Here is a 14,851-nt window from a genome sequence, read left to right on the forward strand (position 1 = left end):
ACCGGGACAATGTTCTTAACAAACGGTCAAAATCAGAAGGCACCTGACAAATAAAGGGGGCTCACCTCTCTGAGAAAAACTCCTCCATGGCTTTGCGTGCCTGGCTGCTCTCCAGCTGTTTCTCCAGGTGCTGCAGGCACTCCTCCAGGATCGTCTCATCAAGGCCACTGGGGGGAGGGGGGTCATGATAAAGGCTCTGTTGTGTTTGGGTTTAAAGGAAGCAACACCCTTTGAGGCCAGCAGAGGGAAGCTCTTGGACTGGGCTAATCTGTCGCTACTCCAGTCTGGACAGACTTTACTAAAAGTGCTTTTGTGAATGAAATGACATTTGACAGAAGGCCAAGTCCACTCTGTAATGGCGAACACAATCGCAGTCCTTGCTTACTGTGGGGGGAAGGGGTCAGGTAGGCACATGGGGGGGGGGGGTGTGCAAGAGCCAGCCAGCCACAAGCGGTGCAGGACGCTGAAGGTCGACGGGAGTACCTGTTGGGGTCGGAATGGTTGGCCAGGATGTTGTAGCAGCCCATGATCAGCTTCTCATAGACGCGGGACAGGAAATCGTCGGATTCTGCCGGGCCCAGGATCCTCTCCAGGGAATTGCTGCTGATCTCCGCCACGCTCTCCGTGCTGGTCTCCAAGAGGAGAGGCAGGAGCGTGCGGATCACCTGCGAGGGGTTCAGTTCGTCTGACCACCTGGAGGGAGAGAGAACAGGCTGTCAGAGAGCTTCCCTGCCAAGAAGGAGGAGATGGTTTTCTAGACGCTGCTTTTCGCTACCCAAAGGAGACATACAAACCTCCTTTCTCTTCCTGTCCTCACCACAGACACCCTGTGAGGCAGGTGGGGCCTGGGAGAACTCAGAGAGAACTGCTCTGCTAGAACAGCTCTCGGAGAACTGTGACTGGCTGCGTGTGGAGGAGGAGTGGGAAATAAAAATCCGGTTCTCCAGATTAGAGGCCGCTACTCTTAACCACTAGACCACGCTGCCTTCTCAGGACATGCCCAAGATGACACACAAGCAAAGGTCGCCAAGGTCTAGGCCCTGGAACCATGTGATTGAGTTTGCAGGGCTGGTGGGAAGGAAAAGGACGCAGCACCAAAGAGGTTTGCACTCACACAACAAGGTCCCCGGTGAGTCTGACCAAGGAGAGGAGGGTGCGCTTTAAGGAAGCCGCGAGAGGGAGGCTCTGGCTGCAAAGAGTGCCGAGGTGGGCCGCCTGAACGGCGCTGATGTAGCTCTCTGACGGGATCGTGTCGTTCGCAAAAGCATTGCGCTGAAAAGAAAGAGCACCAAGGAAAAAGGAACATGGTTCAGGGTCAGGCAAGGAAAGAGAACGTGGAGCAAAGGAGGGACATCGCTGCCGAAAGGTCTGACATGGAGCAGAGAGCTTTCCTAGGCTGGGCAAGACCTGGACTGAGTTTCAGACTATCCCCCCCCCCCCAAACACCCCCCTTGGCTGAGCCCAGCTCAACAGAGGGGTGCCACAATGAAGCAAAAGGCAGGACCAGGCTGATGAACGGTTCCTAGGCAGTCCACCCAGGAGGGAGGGGCCACAGCAGCAGTCTCCCCCTCTTGCTGCACCTGACTTACTGGAGGCTGCATTAGCACAGCTGGGGGGGGGGGGAGGAGCAGGACTCACCCACGAACCGATGTTTGGGAACTCGTTGGTATGGATGTTGTTCCATGACTCACACAAGGCTTGCGCTGCTGAAGGCAAATTCTGGACAAGAGTCGGTCCTGCCTCAGAGAGAAGTGAGGGTCACATTCCGCAGACCCAGCTGGCCCCCGGCCTCTGCTGCCCATGCTCTTGCGAAGCCACCCTGCCAGGGGGGCCTTTAATCCCTCTAGCCCAACAGGAGTCTCCTGGGACTCGGGAGGGGAGATCTCGCATAGCTGTGACGGCTGAGATCCTTTCCGGTAGAGAGCGGATCTGAGCCTTTTCAAAAGGTATCTCTCCCCCTCATTCCCCACGCTCATCCCTGAGCACAGCAGCTGTGCGAGGAGGAGGAAAGGAGGTGGCGGCTCACCCAGGGTGTTGGCCTTGCACCGGCTGGACCCGATGGCCAGGACAGCCGCGTAGCCCTGCAGCTTTTCTTCAGTGGGCTTGTTCTCCGGAGAGCCTTCCTCAGAGAGGCTCTGCAGCAAGTAGGACCTGTGTTGGGAACAGAGGAAAGGCCCCAGGGAGGCTGCTCAGATTCAGAATCTCAACGATGCCAAACGGACGGCAGCAACGGATCCCGGGAAGCTGCTCTCAACTGGACCTGGCCCTTTTCCCCTCCAAGCTCAGGACTGTCCACTCTGATGGCCAGCAGCTCTCCGGGGTCTCAGGTCGGGGCCTTTCACAGCATCTACCCACTGACCCTTTTCCCTGCCCGGGACTGAAGACGGGCCCTCCCGGATGCCGTGCAGAGGCTCTGCCATCGAGACACGCGACTTGCCCCCAAACTGGGAGTGGCCTATCAGTGCCAGTGCCGAGACTGGCAGCAGTTGTCCACTCGGGACATGGGACCTTCTGCAGGCCAAGCAGAGACTCCCTCCCAGGGCAAGAGCCCTCCTTTGGGAACACTCTGGGCACCAAGGGCTTGCCAGTGTCAGCTGCCATCGTACCTGGTGAACGTGGCATAGGTGTCAATCAGCTGCAGGGTAGCAGGAAGCAGGTTCTTGGTGATCTCCGAGGATTTGTGGGGGTCAGTCTCAGCGGCCAGCTTGGAGAAGTGCTCGTCAAGGGAGACCTGGACTTTGGAAATGGCAGCGTCCAGCGTATAGATGGACTGCAGGCTGGGGACCTCGTGCAGCTGAAGAATGGTGGTGCAGTCAATCCCGCAGAAAGAGGAGATCTTTGAAGAGAGCAGCAACGGATTGCATCTGCCAGACCTCACCTGGGCAAGAGCTGGAGGCCAGCAATATCTGGTGCACCCACTCCCTCCCAAGAGCACTCGAAGTCCCACTGCCCAGGCTGAGCTGCCAAAGAGGCAGAGCCCTTCTCCTCCTTATGCACCTGGCCTACTCATCCCAAGGCCCCAGCAAAGGGTTCTTCTGTCCTGTTCTACCTAGAACAGAGAGCAAGAGAGGCCTTGGCAGAGCTCCCCTGTTTTGCACCCCTTGTCCGTTAGCTCTCCCTGGCCTCATCCGTGGTTTGTGCGGGAAAGAGCATCTTGGGGCAAGTGGGGAGAGGCCTCTGCAGAAGCCTCCAGGCAGAAGAAGAGATGGACTGAGACTTTTGCCTGGGACATCTTCAAAGAAATGGCCCTTAGGATAAAAGAGTAAGCAGGGATCCAGGCAGGAATCTTGGGGGAGGGAGGGGCATGCTTTGATGCCTGGGGCCCCAGCTGCCTTACTCCAGTCCCCCACGGGGCCACCTTCCTCACAGGCAGCCGTGTCCTCCAGGGCCCTCAACGCACCTGCCGAGCAAAGTACTCCTCGGCTATCTCCACGTCGTACTTCACTGAGCTGCACTTGGCAGACGTCAGCTCCACGAGGGAGGCCGCGTGCTCCGCTTTCATGCCCTGCTTGATGAGATGATCCTAAGAGACAATCGGAAGAGACAACTGTGGGCCACACGCAAGGGAAAAATGACGTTTCATGGGCCGCTCAGGCATAACAAAGGGCAATTTAACGAGACGCACATCTGATGCTGGCAGCCAGAACAGCCTGGCGATAAGAGCGTGGGAAAGAGAGCAAAGGAGGGGAACTCGCCGATTCCCCTCCCTTTGAGCAGCTGCAAGAACACAGATTGCTGACTTGCCACCCATGCAAAAGTGGACTTAACACAAAACCAGTCTGGGATTACCTTCTACAATAATCTAATCTTCTAATATTCAATAAAATAACACCATAAGAGCAAACAGAGCGAAAGACCCACAAACTGTTATTGTGTTGTTGTTTTTTTGAGAAACAATAACATGTAAACAGCAGTATTATCCATGTCAGGATTCACATTTATACAAAAGCAAACAAAAGACAACTTTTCTTCCATCCCAATGTAGGAAGTCATGAAAGGTTCCCTTTAACATGTTATTGCCTGACTTCCCCTCCCTTATAGGAGCACTCTGGGAAAACTGTACGACTGGCACTTTTTTTTCCCGTCATCCTCCTTCTCAAATCCTAAAGTTTAATATTCCTGATGCAAATTGTGTTTTGTGATGGCACAGCCGTGTTCTTTGTGGTCATTAAGGGCTCTGCAAAAACAGACTAAAACAAAGAACAGACCACAAAAAAGATTCAGGAAGGAAAGCTTCCATCCAAGTTCAGCACCTCAAAACTTGGCAATAAGGCTGCAGAGTATTGAGAAACGTCTAAATGTTGCAAATTCTCAAGATGTCAAAACTGTCCGAGTTCTTTCCACATAGCCCAGAGAGTTACTGCTGGTGCGTATGTGACCCAAAACTGTTCCTAGAAAAATACGAAAAAGCTTTTGTACCACTTCCTGAAGGTGTTGTGGGGGTTGCAAAGAACTGCCAGGGAGACATTTCTAGGCCTTACTGAAGCCTTTGTTTTCAGCTTCTCTGCTCATGGCTCTGAGGGAACGCCCTCCTCTCTTTAGAACCAAGCACAGCTTGGGGGTGGGGGCTCCAAGAACAAACCTTTATCCAGCTGACGTAGGAGCCGATGCGCAAACGAGAAGACCACCGCAGCGTGTGCAGGATGTCGCATTCGCTCATCTCGGGGCTGTTCATGGCCAGCTGGTTCATGTAATTCTTGGAAGGAGGCAAGATGCCCAAGATCCGCCAGAGGATCAAAAAGTAGTACTGAAGCGCACAGGCCTCCTGGACAAAAGAGGAACCAGTCAGCAAGTGAGCAAGAGGTAGCCAAGAACGGGCAACGAGCTCAAAGGCCCTGCCGTGAGTGACTTCTGTAAGTGGGACTTGAAGGAGATGCGTGGCCCAAATTCACCTCCAGCCAACAGAAGGAAGCCTCTTCGCCCCCTGAGACCTTGTGATTGGTGGTTCTAGGTAAAGGTAAAGGTATCCCCTGTGCAAGCACCGAGTCATGTCTGACCCTTGGGGTGACGCCCTCCAGTGTTTTCATGGCAGACTCAATACGGGGTGGTTTGCCAGTGCCTTCCCCAGTCCTTACCATTTGCCCCCCAGCAAGCTGGGTCCTCATTTTACCGACCTCGGAAGGATGGAAGGCTGAGTCAACCTTGAGTCAACCTTGAGCCGGCTGTTGGGATCGAACTCCCAACCTCATGGGCAAAGCTTTCAGACGGATGCCTTACCACTCTGCGCCACAAGAGGCTCTTGGTGGTTCTACTTGGCACCTAAAAAGTCTTTTGGGCTGGGCTTCACCATGCCACCCAGCAAAATGAGGCCCCTGCTGCCCTGTTCCCTCACCCCACCCCGGCAGTCCAAAGGCCTCTCTTTTTCAGACCCCTCCACTGCCCCGCTGCCACCCAAGCCCCTGCTAAGACGGAAGAGCACTACCCCACCCACCCTTGCTGGCTCAGCATCTGTCTGAGAGCTGTACAGAGAGGCACCCTTGCCCGAAAAGGCCCATGTGTGAGTGTTAGGAGAAGAACAAACTTTGGGGTGTCCCAGGAGACCATTCCCTTACCAGGGCAGAAACATTCTTGTTTTCCTTCCTGCGGAGGGTGTCAAATTGAGACCCAGCAGCCAGCAGTGAGGTCAGGGCTGCATACAAGTGGTCATATTTCATTGCCTTGACGAACAGAACCTCACACACCTGCAAGGGAAGCAGAAAAACCCAAGTGATTCTGCTGCAGCTGGCTCTGCTCACCTGTTCAGCCTGAACCCCAGAGCAGCACCTTCAAAACTAGGTTTATGAGGACATTGGGAGCTCCCTTATGCAGAGTCAGACCACAGGCTGAGATCCTTTAATTAGCGATGCCAAGATCAACCTCTGGCCCCGCTGTGCGCACATGAGTAGAATGAACAATGATGTCCCACGTGTGGCCAGCAGGCTAACTGCAAGAGCCTTCCAATATGACCACTAAGAGCAAATGCTGCCAAGAAGCACACCGTTCCCCAAACCAAAATGCCTTTAAAGGTAAAGGTAAAGGTATCCCCTGTGCAAGCACCGAGTCATGTCTGACCCTTGGGGTGACGCCCTCTAGCGTTTTCATGGCAGACTCAATACGGGGTGGTTTGCCAGTGCCTTCCCCAGTCATGACCGTTTACCCCCCAGCAAGCTGGGTACTCATTTTACCGACCTCGGAAGGATGGAAGGCTGAGTCAACCTTGAGCGGGCTGCTGGGATCAAACTCCCATCCTCATGGGAAGAGCTTTCAGACGGCTGCCTTACCACTCTGCGCCACAAGAGGCTCATAGTGGGCAGTGATCAGTAATGCCTTTTCTGATCACTTAACAGAAACCTTCCTTCTCTCCTGCACTCGACCAACCCAAGGGAGAGAGGGAGGCTTTAGGTACCGTGCTGTCCAGGCGGTTCAGGTCATCTTCAGATGCTTCCGGAGAGAGAATGCAGTAGAACCGGGGTTGGGGAACAACATCTGAGGGGGAAAGAGAGAAAGGGAGTCACGGGGCTGGGTTTCAAAAGAACGGAGGGAGCACGACGATACCATCTGATCACCTCCCAAAAGTCTGATACGGGATGTCAACTGGCAAGCTGGGTATTTGCACACATCATCACACAAGGATGCAAAGGTGGGGGGAGGGACTAATATATTACTCAACCAAGCAGTGCCACTTGCAACCTGTCAAAAATAACCAGAAGGCTGATCTACAAGCTTGCTGGTCAAAGGTGTCCTGGCAAAGAACGCCAGACTTTTTGCAAATGTGACTCCCTCCTGGAATGGACGATCGGGGTTAATTGAACAAAACAAACAAAAAAAAAAGGCAGCCCACCCAAGACTGAAGTCAGGCTGGTACGAAGGCTCTTCCCCTCTTAAATAAAAAATAAATAAATGAGAGTCAGCCCACAGAGTGTCCCTGCAGGAAGGCGACAGGATCTCAGACAGGTTCTCTTCCTGCTTGCTGACCCCACTGCCCGGTCCTGCCTCCCCTGGCAGCTCCGCCCATCCCCGTCGCACCCAAGGAGCAGTGCTTAGTCCAGTTCTCTTCCACTTCCTTGAATCCGTGATAGAGAGGAGAAGAGGTCCGCCTACTCCCATCCGGGGACCCGTTCGCCCAAACAATGGGTGGCGTCAGGAGATTGTACTGCACCTAAGTGGCAAGCAGAGAAGACAGGCAGGGTGAACGCCGGTGGCCGGATCCTGCCCCAGAGGGACCTCGTGCAATGGCTGTCACTGGGGAAGGGACCATCTCGTACGGGTTGAGGAGCTCTGCCTTCCACCCAGCTGCTGAAGCCGAGAAAGAATCTCTTCTTGATGTGCAGGAAGGAGGACTCAACCCTGTCGGCCCCACCTGCACTCTGAAACGGTCCAGGCCAGGCTAAGGTTAACTGCCTCAGTGAGAGCTTGGCCCTTGGAAGTGGGGCAGGGTGGGGAGAACCCCGCCTGAGTGCAAGAAGCAGGAAGAAGACTCCTGATATTAAGTCACGATAAAGTAGAAGCTGGCTGACTCTTTTAATTTTCAGACTGGCAGGAGGGGTCTAAAGGGGTCTTAGATTCATGCCTTGGGTATGCTGAACCCTGCCTATAAGCTGCCGCCAGATTCCTATGCACAAGCACACGTTCCATCCTCTATTTCGACACCCCTGCCAGCCGTACCTGCTCAAACAAATACACGGGGACCTTGGAGTACTGGTGAAGCAAGTAATCAAACACTAAAAGCAGGCGGGCCAGGAGGAGTGGGACGCAGCGCAGCTGAGAGTCCAGGCTGGCCGTCAGCTCCAGGATGGTCTGGATACAGAGGGTCAGCACAGACCGCCGGCCCTTCTCAGAGAAATTGTGGAAGATCAGCAAGAGCAACTGGAGGTGCTCCACGTTCAGGTCTTCCGTGTCGCCAGGGAGAGTCCCTTGCATGGCGTTTTGCTTCAGGGTCCCAATGAACCTGCCAGAAAAGCAGAAACAGGTGCACTTGACTAGCCAACCGGATGAAGATCGTCCTCCTTATTGTGCGATCCCACAAGTTACCCAATGCTGTCTCTCTGAGGTCTATGACAGACCAGCAGACTAGTTAGCTGCCTGCCAGACTGCAAAGAAGGCTGAACTAAGAGGGCCATCAGACCCCGCAATGCAGTCCCTACACGCTGGATTGCAGCACCTGGGAACTCTGGAGGGAGAAGAAGGTGAAACTGGAGCCTGAGACGTGCCTGGATGCTGCCATTCACCTGGACAGTCCATTTGTCAAAACACTCAACCCAAGACATGCTCATGCACATACCAGGGGGAGAGAGACCCCCCTGCCCATGCAAGCCCCCCCCCCCCCAGCCACCCTCTTACCTCTCCCAAACTTTCAGGCACTCTGGCACATCAGGGTCTCCCTGGGCACTGGCTTTGTGCTGCCAGATGAGGAGGAGCCGAGAGAGCACGGACAAGCTCTGGGGGTGGATGTAGAGGGGCCAGGGCCCTTCAGAGAACGGGGCCACGCCCAGCTGCTGCAGGAGAGTATTCTGGCAAGAGACAGAGAGACAGCAGCAGGCTGGTAAGGGCAAGTTCTACGTCAGGAAACTGGGAGCAAGAAGAAGAGTTCTTGCTGTCATGGGAACAAACCACAGGAAAATGGCTTCCTGCGTCTATCAGGAAAGCACAAATCCAGACCTGAGTAGAAAAGCAGGCCGCTTCTCAGTGATTTGTGGCCATCGGGAGACTCCTGCACAGAGCCAAGTAGAGGGTTAAGCTCAAACCAGTTCTGGTAAGTGGCTTCGCGCAGCCCCGGTTTCAGCCCCGCCAGACTCACCTGCAAAGTCGGGGACTGGAGGTCAGACGTCACAAGGGAGTGGTTGAAGTGGTAGAGGGCAGCAGCAAACTCTTCCTCCTCTGCAGTTCCTGCAACCCGGTGGACAGGAAGCAGAGTTACCCGCTGGGGCTCAGCCACTGGGTCTTCCCCAGCAACTGCTCCCAGGGATTCCCCTCTCCAAAGATGCTGGGGACTGAACCTGGACCCACTGCCCCACGGCCCTTTCCTGGACCCGCTGCTACCGGTAGACTCTCTCTACCGGAAGGCCTCTCAGCCTCAGTTTATTGACCTGGAACACGGTACTTCTGCCGCTGTTCCCTGACCTTTAAGCCCATCCTTGTCCACCTCCTTGATGATGCTGGCCAGCGTGGCCATGTGCTGCTCTGTGAGAGAGACGCTCAGGTAGTTGCGGATGAAATTGTTCCTGGAGTCCAGCATGGAGGAAGTGATGAAGTTGAGGATGTTGGAGGCCAGGCTCAAGAACTAAAGCGAGGCGGAAAGGCAAGACGAAGGGATTGGGGAGCAGAACACCACCCAGGATTAGGAGCACCTCCTCAACACCCCCGCCCTTGAAATCCACTCTGTGCACTCCAGATCTAAGGGCCCACATTCACAGGAAACGTTCTGCTCCAAAAGGCCACAGTGCTTGACACAGGACAGGCTCAGTTCAGGCATCACACGAAATCATGGCTGAGGAGGAATGCTTACCGAGCGTTTGGCAACCAGCAGGCCAATCATGAGCCACAGCTTGGAGGGGGGTTGCAGGCCACGGCCCAATTAACGAGCCACATTTAGGGGCATTGTGCCACCTTCTGAGGCTGATGATGCCCACTTAGGAAGCTGAGCACAGAAGGATGGAAGCAGACCTAAAAGGTCCAGCTATCTCTTTGGGAGTGCAAACCCCAGGCTGGGGTCTAAATGGTGCGCCCCAAACATAAGCTCAACAGAGCCAGCACCTAGAGCACCGGAAAGCAGCACAAAACAAGCTTTTGGTTTCCCAGACTCTCAGCTGCATCCCCTGTGTGGGGCTCTACCCTGGTTCAAAACCCCAACAACAGAAGGGCACAATCACACCCGCTCCTCACCAGTTCTGGGTCTTTGCGGCTGGCCAGGATGTTCCCGTTCTCGCCTGCCGCCTGCTTATTCGGGCTCTTCACTCGGGGAGAACTTTCCAGGGGAGGGGGGGGCGGAGGCGGGGGAGGGGCCGCCTTCTCTTTGCTTGGGGAGATGGTCTCTTCAAACCACTGGCCGAGGATGGGCTCACTGTCGTCATCTAAAGCGGCGTGGAGGGGAGGGGGAAGAGATGTCAACACCTTCCGTGCCCAGGTTCCCGCCCTGCCCCCACCCAATTGCCAAACCCTGGCTTAAAAAACACAGAAGAAACTCCAAAGGTCCTCTAGTCCAACCCCCTGAACAATTCAGGGAATTCAAAACGCCTCCCCCCCCCCCCCCAGTGACCCGTGCTGTATGCACAGAGGAAGGCAAAAAAACTCCCAGGATCCCTGGGCCAATCCAGCATGGTGGAAAACCCTTTCCTGCAGCCAAATTGGTGATTGACATGACCCTGCACGACATGCACTGGCTCATCTCTTCCTAACAACCTGCCCAAAATTCACGAAATCTGCGTGGCAATCAGAGGGTCATCTAGCCGCTGCGTGTAAAAACCTCCAAAGGAGGAGAGCCCACCACCTTCCGGGGAGGCCTGTTCCACTGAGGAACTGCTCTGACTGCCAGGAAGTTCTTCCGGAGGTTTGGCCAAAAGCACTTTTGATTTAATGCACCTTCTGGACCACCCCCTTTAAGGCCATTCTAAATACTTGAAGATGGCTATCACATCACCCCTCAGGCCTCTCCTCTCCAGGCCAAACATACCCGGGGGGTCCTTCACCCTCTCCTCATAGGACTTGGTCTCCAGACCCCTCATCATCTTCACTGCCCTCCTCTGGATCTGACACAGGAAAGCTAACTAGGCGCCTGCAGCTTCTTAAGCACCCGCCTACTCCGACATCCGACTGGCCCAGGGATCTGGAGCCCAGCACCGAACATCCGCTCTTGCTGTACCCACCCTGGCTGCTGTCTTCGGTGCTGCTGAAGTCGTCCTCGTAGTAAGTGTTGGAATCCGTGGAGGCGCTCACATCACTGCTCATGGAACCCTTCCGCTGCCGCTGCAGCACACAGGCCTGTGAGGAAGCGAGCAGAGGTTACAGGCCCAGGCCCTTGCAGGGTGGGGCTGGGGACCCCGTTCTGGGCTGTGGCATTTGGAATGCAGCTGGGGACTCCCTCAAAGGGAGCGCATCCCCAGAACACTCTGCTCAGCCGCCTCAGGCAGGCTGGGGAGTTTTAAAGCAATGGGTGCAGCCCAGACACTGGACCAATCACCACGGTAAGAGCAGGTCCCTTCCCCACCCAAGGCCAGGCCTCTGCTTAAGACGCTGTGCACGTTTCTGCACTTGCACGCCCACCCCTCCCTTCCACTCCGGCGCAGAGACCAAAGCCTCCTGCTGTGGTCTCCTCTCTTCCACCGACACGTCTGCCCCCCCTTCCGAAGACGGGGGCCAGCGGGTACCTTTCGGTAAGATGTGGAGAGCAAGGTCAGGAGGAGGTTGGTGAGAGGCACCGAGTCAATCAGCCGCTGAATCCGCTGGATCGACGTGCTCTGGGCCATGATGCTCAGCACGGCCGGAGGACCATCCGTCTCCCATCCCTGGAGGGGAGGAAGAAAAGCAGGGCATTTTTTAAAAGTGAAACCCCATGACTCAGGGAGCTTTGCAGTTCTGCAAGACATTTGGAAAACTATGCCATATGGCTTTTATTTATTAAAAAGTGAGCTCACCCCCCCCCCCCATGCACAGGAGTTCTCACCTTGTGAAGCGCTTCTACCTGCAGGTCTTGGAAGAGGGAGGTCAGCAGCTTGATGGCATGATTGGCCAGCACCACGGCCAAGACTCCAAATCCCTGGTGCCTGCAGGAATGGGGGGTGAAGGGGGGGGAAGAAACAGCAGCACAGGAACACTTGAGATGCTCACCTGGACCTAGCAGAGCTGTTAACTGGAGCTTGTCCCAGAGGATCAGATGATGAGGGTGATCCTAGGCCTCAGCCAAATGCCTGGTGGCCAAGGAAGCCCTGGCACGCCCAGCTGCCCAGCATCACACCCTGATCCAGATCTGATCCCCACCGCAGCTGCTTGAGAGGCTGAGCTGCACTCTGGGGGACCCTATCAGCAAACCTCAGTCCTTTACCTGTATCAAACACCTGGTGCAAAAGGGTCAGGAGGGGAGAGAGAACAAAAGCAGCGGTGCCGGCACCCTCTTCTTACCCTTTCCCGGGGCCCAGCTTGGGAGAGCCCACTCCTTCTTTGGACCGAGCAATGATATCACGGACCCGGAGTGCAGCCAAGGGGTCCTTCTCCTTGCCCTTATCTGCCAGAGCTGTGGGGCTGAGGTTCAAGATGAGGAAGAGGCTGTTCAGCAGACACCAGGCGCCGAGCAGCTGGAAGTTCTGGTAGTGCTACCGTTCCGGAAAGGAGATCAAAAGCAGGGTTAAAGCCAGCTGCCCAGTCAGTGAGGTCACCGCTGGTGGAAAGTCTAAAGGAGGGCGGATTCTTACCTCCCCACCTGCGCGGCGTGAATTGCTGATGGCTTGGCCGATCATGTCATAGATTTCAAGCTGCAGCCAGACAGAAAGGGGTTAATAAGCAGAACAAGAAGCAGCTGCAAGCTAGGGGAAGCAATTGTCCCCCACACCCTCCGTCTCTGAATGCTCCAAAGCTGCACATGCCTGAAAAGTCTCCCTTCCACACCCCACCCCACCCCACCCCTGGTAGCCAGCTTACACATTTCTGCACAATAGTGGCTGCGTCATTTTCATAGTCTTCTTCTTTCGAACTTGTGGATCCCGTGCGGACTTGCTGGGTGCTGCCCACATGAAGGATGGCCATGCAGGTCGCCACACTCACCCCTGCGTGACAGGAGAGGATCCCAGAGTGAGGCTTATGAGCACCAGGCAGCAACACGCATCCCTATCACTAAGTCACTCTCCTGGCCCCTCAGTTCTCATTAGGACATAGTCTGAGTCCAGCGGCACCTTTCAAGACCAACCAAGCTCACTGCTTTTGTGTGCAGAATCTACCCAGAATTAAACTTAGCTGGTCTTAAAGGTGCCACCGGACTCAACCGTTGTTCTATTGCTTCAGATCAACAGGGCTACCCACCTGAATCAATCAGGTGTGATGTCATTCCCTCCACCCAACTCAACCCCCAGCTTGTAGCTCTGCAGTGCTACAAGGAGAGACAATGGTACTCTTCAGTGGGTCAGGAGAAAAGAAGAACTGATTTTTATATCCCACTTTTCTCCACCTGAGGGAGTCATAAAGCGGCTTACTATCACCTTCCTTTCCCCTTACAGGCAGCTTGTGAGGGAGGCGGGGCTGAGAGGGCTGTGGCTGGCCCAAGGCCACCCAGCTGGCCTCATGGGGAGCCCAGTTTTCCAGAAACATTGCACCACAGGAGAGTGAGACTTGTCCTGAGCAATACGAACACAGATGCCCCCATCTCCTCTTTTGACTGTCTTTCCAGCGTGTCCCAAGACGCCAGGAAAAGCAGCAGCGGGGAGCGAGCATTCACCTGCGTAGAGGCAGCTGAGCGCCAGCACGGTGACATCCTGCAGTCTTGTGGGCGTGAGGGGCTCCAGGACAGGGAGGGAGAGAGTGTCCAAGGCCATGGTCACATCAATTACCAGCGAATGAAACCTGCAAAGGTAGGAAAAGTCACTGCTGGGTCAGCGGCTAGTTATTAAAAGCTAGCCCTGGTCGATAACAGCAATAGTGATGCTAGCAAAATGGAAAAACGATCTCAAGGGAGAAAAAGATGACCTCCCAAGTTCACATCTCTGTCCCCCAGCAGCAGCCCCCAGAGACTCACGAACAGCAGGAACCGAACCCCCCCCCCCCCCCCGGCCTGGAACAAAGGGAAACGGCTGGAGCGGGAAGACGGGGTGGAAAGTCCCTCACCCATTGCGGACTGCGGTGGCATCCGCCACCGTGGCTGGCATGACGAAGAAGGAGTTGGCAGACACAGCGTCCTGGAAGCGGTTGATGTAGCGCAGGAAGTAAGGGAGGTTGAGGCAGACGCGCAGCAGCTTTTCAGAGCCCCCTGCCAGGTGCAAGTGGGGGAGGGGAAAGGCTATTACGACACCCGATGATCCGAAAGCATTTTGAAACATGTGACATTACTCCGGATGAGCACAAACTGCATTCTTGCAGCTCAATTCACGGATGAAATATGAACCGGACCCATCTAAACTGGGAGGTTGAGTCTCAAACCAACCCAGTTCCAGTCACAGTTTGTGAGTCACGTGCCGCTTAAGCCCCCGCTTTCAGCTGCTCTTCAAGGAAAGCAGAGGTTGCACGAACTGCAGCAAAATTCATGGAGGGGCTCCCAGGCTCCCCAACTCCAGCCTCCCCACTGGGCTTCAGCAGCACACTCCGGAACATCAACACAGGACGCCCTCCCCACCTCCCCCCATCACCTCCATCACATCTCAGGAATGTGGAGACAAGTTTAATGCGATAATTTGGAGCACCTTCTTTTAGTGGAAAACAACTGGCTTGTTTGAAACATACATGTATGGAATTTCTGACAGTGGTCAGCTACCCTGAGACTTCTGCAAGAGAGGGGCAGTCTAGAAGACCAATAGACCTGGTCCTTTTTCAAGAAGGGCAGAGCAGTTCCACGACTGACCCAACCGCCCTCCTCAGGGGGCTCCCCATGACGATAACCGAACAACCGCTCCTTCCTACCAAGCTCTTGGAGGCTGGACACATTCTGCGCAATAAACAGGCTTTTGGTTTGGGCTGCAGAGGCCTGGTCCGTGGATATCTGATCGTCGCCTTCCCCTTCTCCCTAAGAGCAAACAGACATTACACAGCCATGATGATAAACCTGCTTGGCCTTTGGGAAGCACTTTGCCAAAATGCCAGAAATACGTCACGTTCGGCGGCCTTGTCAGGCTCAGCATTGCCTTTCAGCTGAGCAGGGGAACGCTCTTTGTCACCAGCACCCAGCTCACAGACATGG

General features: G+C 55.0%; 1 protein-coding gene across 9 annotated transcripts in view; it reads right to left on the reverse strand.

The window, feature by feature from the left end:
* The window catches only part of UBR4 (ubiquitin protein ligase E3 component n-recognin 4), a 74,806-nt gene that overhangs the window by 55,134 nt on the left and 4,821 nt on the right, over nucleotides 1-14,851 (reverse strand). For all 9 annotated transcript variants that reach the window (XM_077311647.1, XM_077311645.1, XM_077311640.1 and 6 more), the window contains exons 6-30: nucleotides 14,575-14,677; nucleotides 13,786-13,927; nucleotides 13,400-13,524; nucleotides 12,610-12,734; nucleotides 12,384-12,443; nucleotides 12,094-12,284; nucleotides 11,639-11,738; nucleotides 11,343-11,480; nucleotides 10,842-10,956; nucleotides 9,862-10,049; nucleotides 9,100-9,259; nucleotides 8,777-8,865; nucleotides 8,320-8,489; nucleotides 7,645-7,927; nucleotides 7,006-7,138; nucleotides 6,386-6,465; nucleotides 5,553-5,681; nucleotides 4,583-4,765; nucleotides 3,401-3,523; nucleotides 2,607-2,836; nucleotides 2,027-2,151; nucleotides 1,639-1,736; nucleotides 1,115-1,272; nucleotides 484-693; nucleotides 66-167 (exon numbers count right to left, since the gene is read on the reverse strand). In XM_077311647.1, coding sequence (XP_077167762.1) covers nucleotides 66-167; nucleotides 484-693; nucleotides 1,115-1,272; nucleotides 1,639-1,736; nucleotides 2,027-2,151; nucleotides 2,607-2,836; nucleotides 3,401-3,523; nucleotides 4,583-4,765; nucleotides 5,553-5,681; nucleotides 6,386-6,465; nucleotides 7,006-7,138; nucleotides 7,645-7,927; nucleotides 8,320-8,489; nucleotides 8,777-8,865; nucleotides 9,100-9,259; nucleotides 9,862-10,049; nucleotides 10,842-10,956; nucleotides 11,343-11,480; nucleotides 11,639-11,738; nucleotides 12,094-12,284; nucleotides 12,384-12,443; nucleotides 12,610-12,734; nucleotides 13,400-13,524; nucleotides 13,786-13,927; nucleotides 14,575-14,677 — 3,560 coding nt within the window. The remainder of the gene's footprint in view (nucleotides 1-65; nucleotides 168-483; nucleotides 694-1,114; nucleotides 1,273-1,638; nucleotides 1,737-2,026; nucleotides 2,152-2,606; nucleotides 2,837-3,400; nucleotides 3,524-4,582; nucleotides 4,766-5,552; nucleotides 5,682-6,385; nucleotides 6,466-7,005; nucleotides 7,139-7,644; nucleotides 7,928-8,319; nucleotides 8,490-8,776; nucleotides 8,866-9,099; nucleotides 9,260-9,861; nucleotides 10,050-10,841; nucleotides 10,957-11,342; nucleotides 11,481-11,638; nucleotides 11,739-12,093; nucleotides 12,285-12,383; nucleotides 12,444-12,609; nucleotides 12,735-13,399; nucleotides 13,525-13,785; nucleotides 13,928-14,574; nucleotides 14,678-14,851) is intronic.

The sequence above is a fragment of the Paroedura picta genome, chromosome 15 (genome assembly GCF_049243985.1).
Source record: "Paroedura picta isolate Pp20150507F chromosome 15, Ppicta_v3.0, whole genome shotgun sequence".
NCBI lineage: Eukaryota > Metazoa > Chordata > Lepidosauria > Squamata > Gekkonidae > Paroedura > Paroedura picta.